The following is a 17,457-nucleotide window of genomic DNA, read 5'->3' as shown; positions in this document are numbered from 1 at the left end:
TGAAAAAGTTATGAAAACTCCCTGACCAGCGGTACACTCCAGACCATTTGATGGCAGTAATGCCTGCACATACTGAAAACTGAAAAGAGACCGAGAAAACAAGGAATAGTTTGTTACGTATGACGTTATAGGTTTGCGTAAAGGAATACAGCAATGGCGGACGAAAAACCCAAGGTGAGCAAACAATCATTAAAATCCTGTAAGTTGAATCGATCCATGTCCTTTATTTGGACTGTGCAGGAATATAATAAACCGCGTTTAAATTGTACAAAACTAAGCTGATTGTCAAATGTCAGGTATTTTATTAATATATATATATTTGGGTCTGTCTCAGCCAAGCTAGCGTGCTAGCTACCATGCAGAAACAGCATACAATTAGCTAGCTCGCAACCTAAATGTGCAGAATTTAGCTACCTTTTCATTTTACAGCCTAGCTGGATGGTTTATTGGAGACCACAAGCAGATGCATCGTTAAGACTTTTGATTTAGTTGCAGTATCGGTTCGGACACCAGCATAGCAATTATTTAATCTTGTTTAGTAACTTCTCTACACGTGCTGCAGATGGAAGCAGTTGTTCTGTGCAGTTGTTGGCCAGTAACGTCTGTTCTAATTTACTGTCGCGTGGTGTGATGAGCAAAATCAACTGACCTACTGAAATGAGTGCACCAAAATGTTATGTATTCACTCACATCGTTTGTTTTGCAGTAGAAAACTTGACGAGCATGCAATTGAAGTTCAGTTGAAGAACGTCTGTTTGGCCCGGGGAGACCGGGGGCGGGGGGTATTCCAAGTACGTGGTTTAGTGACTAACCCGGATAAGTTAACTAAAAGTTGTAAACCTCCTAATATAAGAGCCCTATGGCTTATCAAACCCGCTCAAATGACTGGCTTATGCTTATGGTCCCTCGTGTTCGCTCTCAACTTGGAAAATCAGCTTTTTCTTTTATGCCCCATCCTCCTGAAATGATCATCAACACGCCCTTAAAATCAGTTTTTTACCCTCTTACAGCAGATTCAAATCCATGCTCATAAACCTCCCCGCGTCAATTTCTGTTTCAACTGATTTTAGCTGGAATTTCTACCTGTCTTTGGACGTTATTTTATTGTCTTAGTTTGTTTGCTATGTTTCACTGTTTTTATTATGTTGATTGTTTTTATTGTTGTTTTTATTATGTTTTATTTGCTTTTGTAATCTTGGCAGCATTGAAAATGAGGTCCACCTTCAGTGTATCCCAGAAAATTAAATAAAGGTTGAAAATGAATGAACGAGAATGAAACCATTGGACTCTTCTATTAGGAGGTTTACAGCTGAGTTAGTCACTAAACCACATACTTGGAGTACCCCCTGGGTATGGTTGTAACACAGGGAGAGTTGTAACACCAACAATTCCACCAGTTAGGGATAAGATAGGAGTCATGTGATCATTTCCACGTTTACCCACTTCCTCCCTGATCCAACATGGTGGTTGTCAAGGCTGGAAACAGGCGTGTGCATGCAGATTGTATAGAGAAAAAACGGATTTTGAGGTAAGAAAGTACATTTTTTGGCCAAGACTATATTTTGTTTAGTACTTATACTATTGCAGATAAAATCATATGACTTACATTAAGTTGAACTATAGTTTCTCAGGTAAAATGTGATGCATTTTCCCCTGCTAATTTCAAACCACTATGCTGATAAACCAGTGTTTAAAAAAAAAACATCTCATGAGGTCACAAAGAAGGGCAAGTCAGTCAGATCAGTTGCAAAGTCACATGGGGTCTGCCATGTAACACTGAGCAGATCCTGCAAATCACTGCAGAGGCTGAGAGACCAGTGATCCAGTGATCTTCCCAGTGTAGGTTACTGGAGCAGCAACAAAGTTTTCTCTGAGGTGCAGGGGAAAGGGTTTGCTGACTATTTGACTCAGGCAGCAGACCTGTATTATGGACTGACTCCATGTGAGGTGAGCGTATGACAGGTTAGCCACTGGAGACCAGAGTAGAATTGAATGCTAGCGTAGGTGCCAGACAAATTGAGAAACTTTTTGTGTCTATGTGCTCAGGTTTTCTATTCCACTTTCTTTTAGGTCAGAAAGTTTGCATATCAACAGGCAGTAACATATCACATCAAACACCCACAAACATGGGATGAGAAGCCTGACTAGTTCACATTCTTTATGAAGCAGAGCCCCAGCCTGTCAATGAGGAGTCCAGAGGCAACCAGCCTTACATGGGTCACAAGTTTTAACCGCACAAATGTGGACCGTTTCTTCAGCAGCCTTGGACAGGTCATTGAGAGATACAGCTTAGATGGGAGCGCCATATGGAATGTAGACGAAACTGATATAACAACTAGGGATGCACGCTATATCGGTGGCCGATAAGTGGCGAAATTGAATTATTATTATTATTGTTCCGATAATGGAATTTCAGACGATAATTTAAACCGATGATTTGGATCCTTAATTTCCCTCCAATACGTATGACATAGGCTTCTGCAACTAACTGTTGCCAGGACTGCTTGCAAGCTTGGTGCCTCTGTCGTCAGAGAAGTGAACATATTGGCGGTGTGGATGTATTTCACTGTTTGAAGGGAGGACTTGCAGTTTGCAATACATTTTCGGCTGAAGTTCCACATGGAGGAAAGAACATGAAAAGTTACAATACCTCTAATCTAATCAGCCATCTTAAAACACGTCATGGAAACGATGTCTTCAAAGAATTTGAAGCTGCTAGCATTTCCAAGAAAACCAAACCTGCAGGAGGTGCAGCCATTTCCATAACAGAGGTACTTGATAAGGGCAGAAAATTTGCCAAGGACAATAACAAGGACTACAGGTCAGGGGTTGTAGTGCATCCCGTTAAATGTTGGGGCTCTCTATAGTCATCCAGCGTTTTACTTTGAAGTCATAGCCTGATTTCCTGTTAGTAGGCCTACTTGAAGGTAGAAAATATAATTTAATACATTTAATAAAGCCTAAAATTTCATTGAAATGACCTTTCTTGTGCTGACTTGTTTACAAAACTATTAACGGTGGAAAAATAAACCGATCAATCTAAAATGTTTTTACAAATTCAGGAGTAATGTTATCGGTTATCGTATCGTCATCGACCACAACAAACAGATAATCATCGGTTATTGTTATCGGCCCTAAAATTCCATATCGGTCCAATCACCAGACCATGCTGTTGCACGTCGTGGAGTCAAGCAGGTGGGTGCAGTGACATGGGGTGAGAGAGGTGTCAGTAGGATGCGCTGGGAAATGCAATTCCCCCCCCTTCTTTGTATTCCCCCGAAAACGTTACAAGGAACACTTTATTCGGAGTCGGCCAACAAAGGACCACTTTATTCAGAGTGCCGGAAGTGGCAACACCTCAGGATGGATGCAAGAGGAAGACTTCCTCTTACTCCTTGATCACTTTGTAAAACGCACAAAGCTCAGCCCAGAGAAGAAGGTTTTGCTTTTGCTGGATAACCACTGTTCACGTGTACAGTATCTGCAAAAACTGTCGACTTCTGCAAAAAAAAAGGGGATTGTGCTATTTACCTAACCTCACGTAGAGAATGCCTCCTCTCCTCCAACTCACCTGGGGACTGACCTCCTCTCCTCCAACTCACCTGGGGACTGCCTCCTCTCCTCCAACCTACCTGGTTACCTCTGGCTCCTCTGCAATTCATGATGTCATCATGTTCTGTGCTCCAGGTGAGCCAGGCACCTCAGGGTTGTCTCCAGGTCAGGTGTTCAGTCCTTCGGCCATACAGCCGTTTCCAAGAGCAAGGCCAGGGAAAACAACTGTCGGGATCAGGAAGAAGAGGCCATCTGAAATGCTCACTGATACACCAGTGAAGCAAGCATTGATGGAAGGAGAACAGAGAGGAGGAAGCAGAAATGTAAGAAAGAGTATCTTAGGAAAGAATAAAGGCAAGCAAAAGAAAAGGAGAGAAAGTCCGCCAAGAAAATGTTGAGCGCCAACGCTGAGGATTCTTAGACCTCAGACGACGAAACCTTTTGTGTTGTCTGTTTGGAGCTGTTTGGCAACTCGAAGCCAGAGGAAGTTTGGGTGCCCTGTGCAGTTTCTGGGCCTGCCAAGCCTGCACTCCAGGGTTACCAACATTCATCTGTCACCATTGTGACTCTGATTAAGAGTAGACACACACATACACACATACACACACACACACATTCACACTGATTTTTTGTTAGACCTATATGTTCTTTACACAGGTACATTGTAGTAGAGTGTTCATTAAGCATACATACCATTAAAGAAGTTTGTCCAAGTAGACTAATTTACACACACACACACACACTCCTGAGTCAAACAGAAATTGAACTTGAGTTATGGTTATGGTTCAGCACTTGTATGGTACAAGTGCTGAAGCAGAAGTGTTACAACCATACCCGGTCTCCCCTACATCAGTCAGTGTTTTCATTTCATGTTGAGACAGAAGAGTGTGACTGCACAGAACAGAACGATAATGATTATTAGGAATGTTACAGGGTCATTTCAAAACGTTTGTGGCAGACTGCTGCTATCGGTTATTTGTTTTTACCTTAATGTTTATCGAGTGATTGATGGGATACACTTTCGAACATGCCTGTAACTTTTACGCGTGTGTGTGTGTGTGTGTGCGTGTGTGTGTGTGTACTGTGTGTGCTGCTGTTTTCTCTCCTCAGGAGAGTGTGAAGACTGAAAACAACGACCACATTAATCTGAAAGTGGCTGGTCAAGATGGCTCAGTGGTGCAGTTCAAAATTAAGAGGCACACACCGCTTAGCAAATTGATGAAGGCATATTGCGAAAGACAGGTCAGTTAATTACATTCAGAAGTTGTTGTCATAAAATGCTGTATGTGCTACCTGGCCCCTTAGAACATAGAACTGTTTTCAGAATATGGATTTTCCACTTTCTCATAACAGAGACATTAAAAAAAAAAAAAACACTCCGTCATCAGCTGATATTTCCCAAAGTATTATCCTCTGTTACATGGATTGTTCCCGAAGTAACATTATGGCATATGTAAGTGTGGTGTAAAACTTCTTCCTTACGTTTGGAAAATATCAGTTTGACATTATGTGTCATTTTGTGTCCCCCCTCCCCCTCAGGGACTAACAATGAGGCAAATTAGATTCCGGTTTGATGGGCAGCCAATCAACGAGACAGACACTCCTGCACAGGTAAAATAGAGTATTACTAAGAGGGGGAATATTCATAGTCAAATAATAAATGTGTCCAGTGACATCTGATTTGTGGATAATGGACCCAATGTTATACTGAGTAAAATTTTTTTTTTTTAAACTTCCTTCTTTCAGTTGGAAATGGAGGATGAAGATACGATTGATGTATTCCAGCAACAGACAGGAGGCCTCATATGAAATATCCGACTTCACCCAACCATCAGCACAGCTCTTTCCCATCTTCTACCCGCTTGGTTTTCTGATCTTTCCACACAAAGCTACTGCAGCACAGACTGAGTTTTCCCACTGAGATGCTCACCAGTGAACAGCATTTTGGGAGTTTGTTGTTTTATTTGTTTTTGTTTGTTTTGTTTTGGGTTTTTTTTTTAAATTGATTTTGAATTCGTAGTTTTCAAATGCGAACCTGAAACTTGAGGAGACTTCATAAAGAATTTTCATTTGGGAAAAAGAATATTTTTCCTTTTTTTTTTTTTTTTTTAAATCATGAAAATGATCATCAATGGCTGCATTACTGTTATGTTTTCTTACTAAAGTTGTTTTTATATCTTTTTATACATACTGTCGTAGTTTTGTCACGCACACAACTTTTCGGTTTTGTCACATGTACAGTGTGCAGTGAAATGTGATATTTAGTTTGTTGTTAGAATAAAATAATTTTACAAAACACGAAATGTGCTTCAGTACTGAAATAGAACTATTAGAACGGGTTTAAGGATTTTAATTTCCATACATCTCATAAATTGAGACATTTGTATATACATGTAGCTAAATATGACATCTATATCTCCAAATTCTTTTATAGACAAGTGTTTTTAAATATCTAGGGTTTTTTTAACAGTCTTTTTTGCCATACAAAGTTAAGATTCCAAGTTCACTGAATGTTTTGTAACATCTTAGAAAAATGTGTTCAGTTCATTGAAGTATTTCACAATTACAAAAGTATCACTTAGTTGTATATATGTAGACCGTCTGAAAAAATTAATGAAAAAAAAAGTTTCCTTGCAAAAACTGTAGTTCACAAAGACTATCAGTGCTCTCAGGTCATATGCAATGATTGTTAAATCTGTAGAAACCTTTGTTGAACTTAGACGTATGTATGAGAAACGTTTTGTGAGGTATCATGTCTTAAGAATGAAAGTAACCTTCAGTGATCAGTGTGCTACAGAACCTAAATGATAAAGTGTTTGATCAGCGTTGGAAAGTTGACTTGAAATGAGCGTGATCCCACTGGCATGACAAGATAATTCCCTTTCAAACGTATGCAGTCGTTCAACCCGACAAAACGAGCATACACTTTTACAAATGATAATAATACATTTATTTTGATTGATACTTTCAAATTCTCCCAATAAAAAGACTGTTGTTGCTGTCGTCTTTTATTTTGAAAACGTCTCCACTTCTCAAACATTTATACATACCCCCCGCATACGTGCGTCAAGTACGGAAGTTTGGCGTTCCCTAGCAACCAATGATAACAGGAAACCTAAGGCAGCATAGGATGCAAGTAATTGAATCAAACCCCCTTTTTATAAGCGTTCAAAGTCTGGAAATAGTCTTTTTTGTACATTATGTCTTGCACTCTTCGGTTGTGCTATTCACTCGATAACCCAGCTATTAACCTGTAAGCATTTTTAGTGTGTTCACTAACAGACAAGGACACAAATTTCCCGGGGTGGTTGAAGTTCATTATTTCAGGTGAGGCTTTTATTCTGTCTCGTCAATTATGTCCTGCCCTTTATTTTTTTTATCCACAAAAACATATTGTGGCGTTTCACCGTGGCGTTCCTTGTATGTTCATATTAATATGTTCTGTAAGATATAGGCTTATGCTGTGATTTAACGTTATTCTGGTATCTTTATCAGCTTCACTGTGGGTATATACTAAAAGTAAAAGTGGAAAGTAAAACCCCTACACATTCTCAAACCGTAACGGATACTCATTGATTCTCATTAGAACTATCGTCCAGTTAGCGACCTTGTCAGTTTCTAATGGACACTGGCGGAAGTGAGGGACATAGCGAAGAGGAGAAGAGGTGTTCTCCAACTCAAGACATGAGCGATAACAGGCAGACGGGTGGTGCTAATGAGACAGCGGAAGATTCGGGAGTCACTGTGCCACCCCCTGAGGAGGTACACGAAAATTCTGTTGTTTTAGATTAAAAACAAAGAAAAGTCCTCGAAGACTGTTGTGATTTTGTGGTGGCAGCAAAGTAACACAAATGTTTATGATTTCCCTGTCTATCGCTATAGTGTACCCCAAATCAAGTTTCCACCATAATTTCCAAGTGGCTGTGTAAGGGATTGTGGTTTTTATCATTTCCTTACAGGGTAGTTTACAGGACCAGTTAGACCATGAGCAGCTACAAGCGAGAGAGTATAGCATCATTTCTCAGTCCCAGTCAGGGGCTAGTGGTACAGAAGCACCTCCAGTTGCATCTGACCAGACAGGTAAACACAGGACTGCAATGGAGATGCATGAAGATGCATGTAAAGCTTTCTGCTCTTGCAATGGTGCAGGAGAAGTCAGTTTGATACACGGTTGCCAGATCCTCTGTTTTGCGAAACTTTCTAAACACAGTATGACATCTTGAATGCCCTTCAGCTGACGCAGGCTGTTCCTCACAGATCATTTTCACTCAAATAAATGTTTTGTTTTCAGAGATGCTGGTACCTCCCCAAGCCTCTGTGCTCCTCTCTGCTGCGACTGCTATTAACTATGGAGACGAGGCTGCTGGCAGAGTCGACGGGGAGAATGAGGATGAAGAAGAGGAAGAACTCGTTGTTCTGAGCCCCGAGCATGTGTGTAATTTTCCTTTGTCTTTTTTTCCTTTTTTTTTTTTTTTTCTTTTTGACTACCAGATAGAGAGTTATATTTCATAACTAATTATTTTAAATTGACATCCATGTTTCATAAATTCTCTAAGACAAAAACAAGTGCAAAAGAAGACAAAAAGTTATTTTCTGGTTTATTTTTTTTTAAACTAGAAAGGTAGATTTCCTTTTTATGTTTACTGTCTTTATCCATACTTCTAGTCATGAGTAAAAGGGTTAAAGGAGTTAAAGAAGAGCGACAAAGTGAGAACGCTCAGAAAAGACAGATTGTCTGTTTGACACAAACCTTCCATATCTCAAAACAGCCACTGATGAAGCGCTTCCAGACTGCCCTGAAGAACCATCTCACCAAACAGCTGGAAAGGCTCAACTTGGATCTCCGTGAGGAAGTACAAGATCCATCCATAACTCCCTTTTGTTTACTTCAGTTGTAATATTAACACAAAATCATTTTCTTCAGTAACAATTCCGATTTTTTTTCCCCATTTTTTTTGTTGCAACTGATAGACCTATAAGACCAATATGCAATTGATAGACATTTGGCCTGATTAATTATATTATACATTAACATGAAATACCACTGGAATTTTGATGTTGCTAATATTATGAGACCACTGGCTGGTTTGTCTTTAGCGCTAAAAACTGTCATCTGTTCTTTTCTAATGGTACAAAGTTAAATAAAAAAGGCATTTGACTTTCATTGGTTACCTTTACTACTGTTACTACTATTGCTGTTATTTATCACTGTTTTCCAGTTACAGGTCCATAGGTTCTCATGAATGAAATGTCTACAAAGTGTATCTTCACCATGTGTTTTCCTCCAGCTGGCCACAGAGAGGGCAGAGGCCACCAGACGAGAGGAGATGGGTGTGGAGTTGTATTCGGTGCAGCAGGAGCTGGTGAGGCTCCAGGCGGCTCTGGAGAGCCGTCACGAGGCCAATATTGAAGCATCCAAACAGCATCAGCAGGCTCAGAAGCAGCTGGATAGCATAAGACACCAGTACCGAAATTCCGCCAAACAAGCTCACAAAATGCGTTCTGAAGGTTCGGCCAAAAGTCACTTACGCACCAACGCCATTGAAGAATTGCATAGTTGTTTTGTTACCTTGCATTTGTCTCTGAATGTAACACGAAACGGTTTATCGTTTCATCGATCTCCTCCTGCCTCTTCCGTATTCCAGTATCTCAGAAGCAGGCCGAGGTGGAGAAGCTGACCAGGCATCTCTTCTACATGCAAGACATGAAGGCCGAACTGCACTCTGACATCATGGCCATGAAGACGGCCTCACGCAAGGCCCAGGCTGAGAAAACCCACATTGACGAGCAAAAGCACAAGCAGGTATAAATGAAGGCGCTAACCATAAATATTTGCTAAACGCATTTATGAAATTTGACAACGTTTGCCAAAATGGACCCTCTCTCTCTTTCTCTCTCTCTCTCTCCTCTGTGTGTGTGTGTGTGTGTGTGTGTGTGTCAGGACCTCTATGTAAACAGGTTGACAAAACACATAGAGAGGCAGACGGAGCAGATAGCTGAATACGACATCCAGACCCTGGCTCAGAAAGAGGAGACTAAAGCAACAAAAGAAACCTTGGCTGAGGTTTACAATCTTGACTAACACTCAGTGTCCAAGTGGCACTGATCATAGATATCGCTGACAAGACCTCATATGCTAGCAAGAGCAACTCTTGATTTATGTTTATGTCTGCAGATTGTTGCCATTATCAGCATGTGTGCGTGCGTGCGTGTGTGTGTGTATGTGCGTGTGTGTATTAGGCTCAGATGGAGATTGACTCATTGGCTGTGGAATATAAACAGCTGCTACAGCAGTGGGACAGCAGTTTGATTGGAATGAGGAAGAGGGATGAAGCCCACACTGCCATGCAGGAAGCTTTGAGGTCAGAGCAATGAGCTGCATATTTATTAACAAATCCATCAGTAAATCAACACATTTTCCCCTTTTGGCACAGATACTCAGTACAGACTAAATATGTTAGAAGAACCAAGTGCAGCGTGTGCATTATAATTTCGTCCGTAACAATTATTCCTAACCCTCTTTCAGGCTGGCCAATCAGCAGGTGCGTTCTCTGGATACGGAGATCGAGGGCTATAAGAAGTCCATCACTCAGGAAGAGGAGCAGAATGAGCTATTGACGGTGTTGCTGAATAGAGTTCAGCTGGATAGTGCCACTTCACAAAAGCTCATCTCCCAGATCCAAAACCAGCAGGAGGCACTGCAGGCCAAGTACAGCACATACACACGCATGCTGCAGGAGACAGAGAACACACTGAACCGTCTCAATGTGGTGAGTACACACACTTACACAGCTCACTCTGCCCTGCCATACATGTGTTATACAACACACACACACACACACACATACACATCTATACATCTATATATGTGTATCTACATATGTGTATTTTTAGTAGATAGATAGATAGATAGATAGATAGATAGATAGATAGATAGATAGATAGATAGATAGATAGATAGATCATTTTTTTCCTCTTTTGCCCAGTTTGCTCCAAAGCTCTCAACTCTCTTTCTCCCCACTGTCTTACCATCTTACATGGATGTGGCAGCCTCTGCATACATGGATGTAGCAGCCTCTGTGTTATCTGAGGACTGTTATGAGATAGTACATACATCACTAAGAAATCACTCTCTGTGTTATCTGAGGACTGTTATGAGATAGTACATACGTCACAGAGAAATCACTCTCTGTGTTATCTGAGGTCTGTTATGAGATAGTACATACGTCACAGAGAAATCACTCTCTGTATTATCTGAGGACTGTTATGAGACAGTCAACCAAACATCGTCTGAACAAACATTTTTTTGGTCTTATTACCTGACAGATAAACTTCTTAAACACTGAACTCCGGAGTATCGCAAAAAAAACTATAAATTCCTAAATAAACTGTGGCCTCAACAACATCCAACCATGCTGTCATGTAATTGTTTCCACTAATTCCACTTTAGAGCCTGAGCTAACGATGCGTGTTCTAATTTGAATCATCTGGACCTCATAGTTGGCCAAGATCAGGTGGTTCTCTTACTGCTTACTAGTACTGCAGTCACAAAAGGCCTTCAATATCTCTCTCCCTAACTCTCTATCTATCAGGAAAGTGGTGTGCGTCAGTCAGAACTGACGGCTCTAAGGAAGCAAGTCGAGAAAGAATCAGCCACGCGTCTGGAACTAGAAGAGAAGATCATGTCCAAGATACAGGAGCAGCTCACACACGACAACGCCACCAAGTACTCGCACAGACTGACGGAGCGGCTGGCCGCCCACAAGAGAGAAAGGGTGAGTTTCCAAAACTGAGCCAATTCGCTGAGCCACTCTGACTCAACTCATCCTATCTATTAAATGAGCAATAGAGGTCCTAGACATGGTAAAGACAGTTTGGAACAAACACTGTTTGCGTGTTTGTCTGGTAGGAGGCCCAGCTGTCACGGCTGGAGAACGACATAGCGACGGTGAGCCTGGAGACCAGTGAGGTGACTCTGAGACTGGAAGCTGTGGCCCGCCTGCAGGCCGAGCTGGAGCAGGAAATGAGTCGCCGCCACGGCGAGCTGTCCGCCGCCGAGGCTGTTATCGCCAAGCTCATTATCGTCAGCGAACGCAAACAGTCCACCATCAATATCTACAATAAGAAGATCCAGCAGATCGTTGAAAGCACCGGGGTCAGAGACCACTCTTTGCTTTTTAGGATGCATTTTAATAACTCTTATTTACTGTGGATTTATACCAGTTTTATTTATATGTGTGTGTGTGTGTGTGTGTGTGTGTGTGTGTGTGTGTGTGTGCGCGTATGTGCGTGTGTGTGAATAAAACGCCAGACTTAATTATTAAGCAGCGGTAAGGCTGATTCTCAGAAGGGTTTATAAAGAGCTTATTGTGAGTTTTGAGAGACTTTAAAACTTCTCAATGTCATTTGAAGCTTTAGACTAAAAAGATATGTGCTCTGTGATATTTTAACATGTTGTGAGACTGTTCATTCTTGCCCGTGTGTGTGTGTGTGCGTGTTATCAGCATAAGGATCTTAGTCCTCTGGAGATCCAGGCCCGGACTCTGATTGAACAGCTGGAAAAGCTGGGCTCGGAGATGAAAGACCAGCAGCAGCTCTGGCTACGGCAGCAGGGAGAACTAATCAGACTCGCTCAGGAGAAACAGACCCTGCGCGCCGCCCTGCAAACCCAACAGACCCAACTCACCATGTTACAGCAGAGAAAAGTGCGCACAGAGAGTGCGTATCTCTCTCTGTCTCTCTCTCTCTCTCTGTCTCACTCTCTCATACCACACACACGGTAACAAACCCTGTTCCCTGTTGCCATGACAAGCTATTTTTCTGTTATGTGTGTATAGAGATTACAAGTATGTTTTCACGCAAACACACACACACACACACACAGACTACATCCGTAGATTCGCACACACTCGTGCAACTTGAGCAATCACACAAGCAGTTAAAACGATTCTCACCCCTTTGTGGATTCTATGACATGTCGTGAGAGTAAAGTAAACCGGTTGATGTTTCATGGCTCAGATGAGATAGAGCAGGAGAAGAGAGGCCAGACTGAGCTGGAAAGCCACAATAAGGAACTGATGGCCGATATGCAGAGGCTCAACACGTTACTGAATAAGAAAAGCAAACTGCACCACAACCTGGAGCAGGACAACATCCTCACTGAGAACGACTTCCTGCACAGGCTCAGGGTAAGCCCAAGGATACAGGAGTGGTCTTCACACACCAGTGCCGTATCATATTATATAACTTACATAACAAGTCAAGACTTCTGTAACAGTGTGTTGACATACACTGGCAGAGCTTAGTCTGAGACCAGTTTGTGATGCGCATTCTATACCTAACGGCAATGTTAGATTAGGTCTATCAGACAAAATCTATGTATTATGAATTATGTGCTTATGTATTTCCTCGCCCTCTGAACAGAAGTGAATGCTCTGTTATTACACAGCTGTGACTTTATATGGTTTATTTCATTCCTGGATTCTCATCCTGTACATCTGTCTGACTCTGTGTGTGTGTGTGTTTGTGTGTGTGTGTGCGCCTTTTTCGTAGGAGGCAGAGAGGGACTCCATTGAGATGCAGATGAAGTTAGAGATGATTGAGGAAGAGACCAGTAGGTTACTCAGCAGTATTACAGAGGCAGAGTGAGTGTGGACAACACCAATGCCAAAACCCTACCCATAATCTTCATTACTTACTTTATTACCACAGAGTATCAGCATCTGTATTTGTGTGTGTGTGTGTGTGTGTGTGTGTGTTCACGCGCGCATGTGTGTGCGCGTGCCTGTACGTGTGCGTGTGTGTGTGTGTGTGCGGGTGTGTGTGTATTCTAGACGACAGATTATGCTATGGGAAAAGAAGATTCAGTTGGTCATAGAGACTCATGCGGCAGTTAACTCAGAGATGGGTCAAGGAGACATCCGCACCATGAAGGCAGAGATTCACCGCATGGAGGTCTGAGTCAATAAAGCTTTTACTCACATAAAAAATCAAATGTAACAGTAAAATACAGGGTGTGCAAATCACTCCAGAAAATCACCCCTGGGCGTGAGTACAGTAAAAAGACCAATTTAGCACAGAACATATATTGTGTGCAGCACCCAAACATAAGAAATTTGAAAAGTAAAAAAGGCATATACCTTTGTGATTGTGTGTGTGTGTGTGTGTGCACATATGTTTATATGTCTATGTGTATGTGTGTATGTGTGTGGACGTGTGTGTGTGTGTGTGTGTGTGTGCGTGTGCGCATATGTTTATATGTCTGTGTGTGTGTGTGTGTGTGTGTGTGTATGGGCGCGTGTGTGTATGTGGACATGTATGTATGTGTGTGTGTGTATGTGCGCGTGTGTGTATGTGGACATGTATGTATATGTCTGTGTGTGTGTATGTGGACATGTATGTATATGTGTGTATGTGTGTGTGTGTGTGTGTGTTCAGGTGCGGTATGCTCACTTGAAGAAGCAGCAGGAACATTTTATGAGAGAGATGGAGGCAGTGGTGGCTCGCAGGGAGACGATCGTGACGCGCAGTGAAGCCCAGGCTCGTGACGACCGCAGACAGCCCACACACGCAGACTTCAACAGCATCCTCCACAACCTGCGTCGCAAGATCGCTGAGACGCAAAAGGTTTGGTGTGTGTGTGTGTGTGTGTGTGTGTGTCTATACAGACAGTGTGTATTTTTTAATGCTGTATCCTTGCTTTTGGCACTTGACACTTAAATGACACTTAATATCAGGATCTTTTCTGTTTGTGTGTGTGTGTGTGTGTGTGTGTGTGTGTGTGTCTATTCACAGCAAGCAGAGGAGTGTGATGGTGTGATTAAGGAGCTGCAGGAGACTCAGCGCTCTCTGGATGATGAACTGAAAGAGAAGCAGCGGCTGCTGAGTGAACTACATAGTGCCACTGCAGTCTTGACCTCTGACCTCCGTAGCCTACAGTACAGCAAAGACAAAGTCAGTCCATAATTACACCCGGCAAACACTTGTGACTTGTATACAGTGTAAATGAAATTCCAAAGTGTCGCGCATCTAAATAACGCTACAATTTCCAGAAATTCCAGTGTGTATCGAAATAAAATAAAAAGAAATAAATTAAAAAGGAAAATATAAGATGAGTGGTTCAAAAGGAAATTTAAGTAGAAAATTGAACACAGTAATATGATTGAAAGTAACACTAACTCTGTTCTATTGGTCTTCTCTCCTTCTTCCAGAACTTGTTACAGATGGTGGCTATGCAGGGTAGGACCAAGCAGCTTCAGATGTTGCGGGATGGGCGCTACAGCGCCGTGGCAACAAGCGAAGCCACGCTCGAGTCGGCCATGGAGCAAAAGAGAGAACGCCTGCACGCTATCAGCTCCATTCTGATGCACGTAATCCAGGATTTCCCCCAGCACCAGGCCGTTCTGAGGAAACCCAACCTTACCCTGGCCGCCAGGCTCCTCACTGCGCCCCCGTAGACCTTTCAAGACCCTAAGGGTGCAAACTGGGATTTGATTGGGCGTTGCGCCGAATGTTGTCATTGGTGTAAACGATGAGAGGGGGCATGGGGCTGAGGAGATGAGATCAGGAGAGAAGATATTTAATTAAATATTCAGCTGTCAATGATGCATATGGATCAATAAAACATTTCACTGTCTTTTCTTGTCAGCGTAACACACGTAACTGCCGAACATTTCGACGCCGGACGGGAAAAAAAAAACTGCAGGATGTTTTGTTTCTGCCGCAGTCTTAATATGATATGGGTAAACCGTAGCCAACTGTGCAGATATTTTTTGGTTACGTCAATTCGAAGCTCCTTTCGGTAAAGTGACATTTACTTTGTTACTGAGGGAAGTTCCTTGCTTTTTCACCGCACCCTGCCAGGGAAACTTAATACCTGCTGTTTTTCTTTCCTTCTTTTTTTTTTTTTTATTTAGCTCTGCATCCTGTGCGTGGACTTTGGTATACCCTCCTTATGTTCTCTCTTTTTTTCCCCTTTCTTTTGTTAGGGTTTTTTTTTTGTTGTTGTTCTTTTGGTTGACGTTTTCTATGCCCTACATGTTTGCCTAACAGTTTGTTACCATAATTATTCACACTGAGCAGCCAACAGTAGCCATCCGATTTCTGGCAGAAAATGACTGAGGTGGGAGGATTAAATGTTTGGTTTCTTCTATGCTGAAACAGTTCCAAAGAGATATATATCCTTTTTTTCTTTTTTTTAAATGACTCATTTTATTTTCAAAGGATGAATAACACACAAAGAACAAAGAGAACATGAATACAGAAAAAAGTGAACACCAGGGGGGAGAAAGGTTACATATAAAGGCATTAAAACAAATATACAGTACACTCAGTCTACAAATAAAATAAGCACATACATTCAGGGTTTTAACAGATTTCTTATTGGAAGAATGTTCAACTAAGTTAACATATTTTCTATATTCTTTCATAAACACTAGAAAAACAATGAGATATATATCCGCGCGGTATGCTCTTGTCAGTTTGACGTGGCAATTACGCGCAGTCTTTTTAAGGTTCTGTACATAATGTGCGCCATTGTCTCATGAAACTCAATCTCTTAGATGTTACGCAAGGAAATGCACGATGTCGCTGAACAAAGATTATATATCATATTATCAGTATACTGTTCAGAGTTGCTTTGCACGCAGTTAAAAATAACTGTAAATTATTTGTACGGTACTGTAGCTGAGAGAATATCCACTATGTTTAGTAAGACTGAACATTGCCCTTCCTTAAAAAACAAATATTATGTATAATACAGATTTAGCGTTGAAAGTTAATGCATGGCGTAAACATGTGAGAAGGCTTTGGCTTCATAAAACATCAGTCACATCGCATCTAGTGCATCAAACAATTTTCACCTTTTGAAATGCTTACTAGGCTTACCTGTTTTTCAAACAGTCCTCGTAGTACTTGCATATTTTACCCTAAATGATGCTATCTGATTCAGGGTCGGAAAACGCTAGCGCTTTCTTCGGCGTTTTTCTTTTCAATATGAAAATATTCTGCGTGTTTGTGAACCATCTCACAGTTTCAGTGGTTCTGCAATCCTTGCACAAATAAGTGATGCCTTTAGATCAGTGGCGCCGGCTCAATCTAGCGTCTACACTGAACAGGCAAGGTTAATTAGGCATGTTGGATGTTTCTGAGTGTAGCCTGCCGAATCATCCGGTTAATTCAAGACCCTTTCACACGCAACAAATCTGAAAGAGTGATTCTCAAAATTGGAACTTGAAGTTCTCATTGGATAAGATTGTCAAAAACAGCCTTCGCTTTCGTTATCGGTTTCATTAAAATGACTCCCCAGAGTCACCGAACACGGAAATAGTTCATTCAGAGGACCTTTCTGTCAAATAAATGAATTCAGGTAGCTGATTACCGGTTGTGTCTGATGAAGTGATTTGCTTAACTGGCAGTCTCTTAGAGGTTTACAGTCTTCATAGGCTTCATAGTCAGGTTGGTTGCATTAATAACCATTCAAATTTGGCAGTTTTTAGAAGGATTTGATTCAGTTGAAATGAAAAGAAGGATAACTCTCCAAATTTTATGAAACAATTCATTTGTCCCTTATTTTTCCCCAACTCTTCTCTTCATTTTGATTTGAATTAATCTGCATTTTAATGATCTTGATTGAAAGTGTGCATAGAGATTGCTGTAGTGTATGACTGCTGCTTTTCTATCTGAGAAATTATCAGTTAATTAGTAACTTGCAAATCTGGGTCTCCCCCTCCCCTCTTATAACCAAAGGTTACACATGGTTTAGGAATAGTGCAGTCAAAGCTAAGCCCTGAAATGTTCTGCTAGAGTGGCCATAGACATTAGCCTCAATTTGGAAAACCCATGACAAAACTGTGAGACAACATTAGACAAATGCAATGATTACATGCAGCATAGTACCTGCCTATC

The 17,457-nt window shown here is 41.5% G+C and overlaps 2 protein-coding genes across 3 annotated transcripts; both read left to right on the top strand.

Moving 5' to 3' along the window:
- The first annotated feature begins 148 nt into the window (after positions 1-148).
- Positions 149-5,457, top strand: sumo2a (small ubiquitin like modifier 2a). Of its 2 annotated transcripts, XM_030782101.1 has the most exons (4): positions 149-174; positions 4,663-4,794; positions 5,092-5,163; positions 5,299-5,457. In XM_030782101.1, the coding sequence occupies exons 1-4, from the start codon at positions 154-156 to the stop codon at positions 5,359-5,361; spliced, it is 288 nt and encodes a 95-aa protein (XP_030637961.1). In that variant the 5' UTR covers positions 149-153; the 3' UTR covers positions 5,362-5,457. The 2 variants fall into 2 exon arrangements, with proteins under 2 accessions (XP_030637961.1, XP_030637962.1); XM_030782102.1 differs by lacking the exon at positions 5,092-5,163.
- A 1,716-nt stretch (positions 5,458-7,173) lies between these two features.
- ccdc40 (coiled-coil domain 40 molecular ruler complex subunit) lies at positions 7,174-15,008 on the top strand. The gene is made up of 18 exons (XM_030782841.1): positions 7,174-7,314; positions 7,512-7,632; positions 7,844-7,983; positions 8,322-8,405; positions 8,841-9,060; positions 9,198-9,355; positions 9,494-9,616; positions 9,793-9,914; positions 10,079-10,322; positions 11,145-11,327; positions 11,462-11,707; positions 12,057-12,270; positions 12,571-12,740; positions 13,105-13,196; positions 13,386-13,506; positions 13,990-14,178; positions 14,347-14,505; positions 14,763-15,008. Exons 1-18 carry the CDS (start codon positions 7,174-7,176, stop codon positions 15,006-15,008), a joined length of 2,973 nt encoding a protein of 990 aa, XP_030638701.1.
- Positions 15,009-17,457: the final 2,449 nt, after the last annotated feature.

Source organism: Chanos chanos, chromosome 8 (genome assembly GCF_902362185.1).
Source record: "Chanos chanos chromosome 8, fChaCha1.1, whole genome shotgun sequence".
In the NCBI taxonomy this organism is placed as follows: Eukaryota; Metazoa; Chordata; class Actinopteri; order Gonorynchiformes; family Chanidae; genus Chanos; species Chanos chanos.
Note: the sequence above shows the minus strand (reverse complement) of the source record. Positions and strands in the feature narration are given on the sequence as shown.

Excerpts from the sequence above, each read along its gene's own strand:
- ccdc40 (XM_030782841.1), top strand. The coding sequence starts at position 7,174 with ATGGACACTGGCGGAAGTGAGGGACATAGCGAAGAGGAGAAGAGGTGT. Across the intron at positions 12,271-12,570 it reads GAGAAAAGTGCGCACAGAGA|ATGAGATAGAGCAGGAGAAG; the intron begins GTGCGTATCTCT and ends TTCATGGCTCAG. Across the intron at positions 14,506-14,762 it reads TACAGTACAGCAAAGACAAA|AACTTGTTACAGATGGTGGC; the intron begins GTCAGTCCATAA and ends TCCTTCTTCCAG.
- sumo2a (XM_030782101.1), top strand. The coding sequence starts at position 154 with ATGGCGGACGAAAAACCCAAG. Across the intron at positions 175-4,662 it reads TGGCGGACGAAAAACCCAAG|GAGAGTGTGAAGACTGAAAA; the intron begins GTGAGCAAACAA and ends TTCTCTCCTCAG. Across the intron at positions 5,164-5,298 it reads AGACAGACACTCCTGCACAG|TTGGAAATGGAGGATGAAGA; the intron begins GTAAAATAGAGT and ends TCCTTCTTTCAG.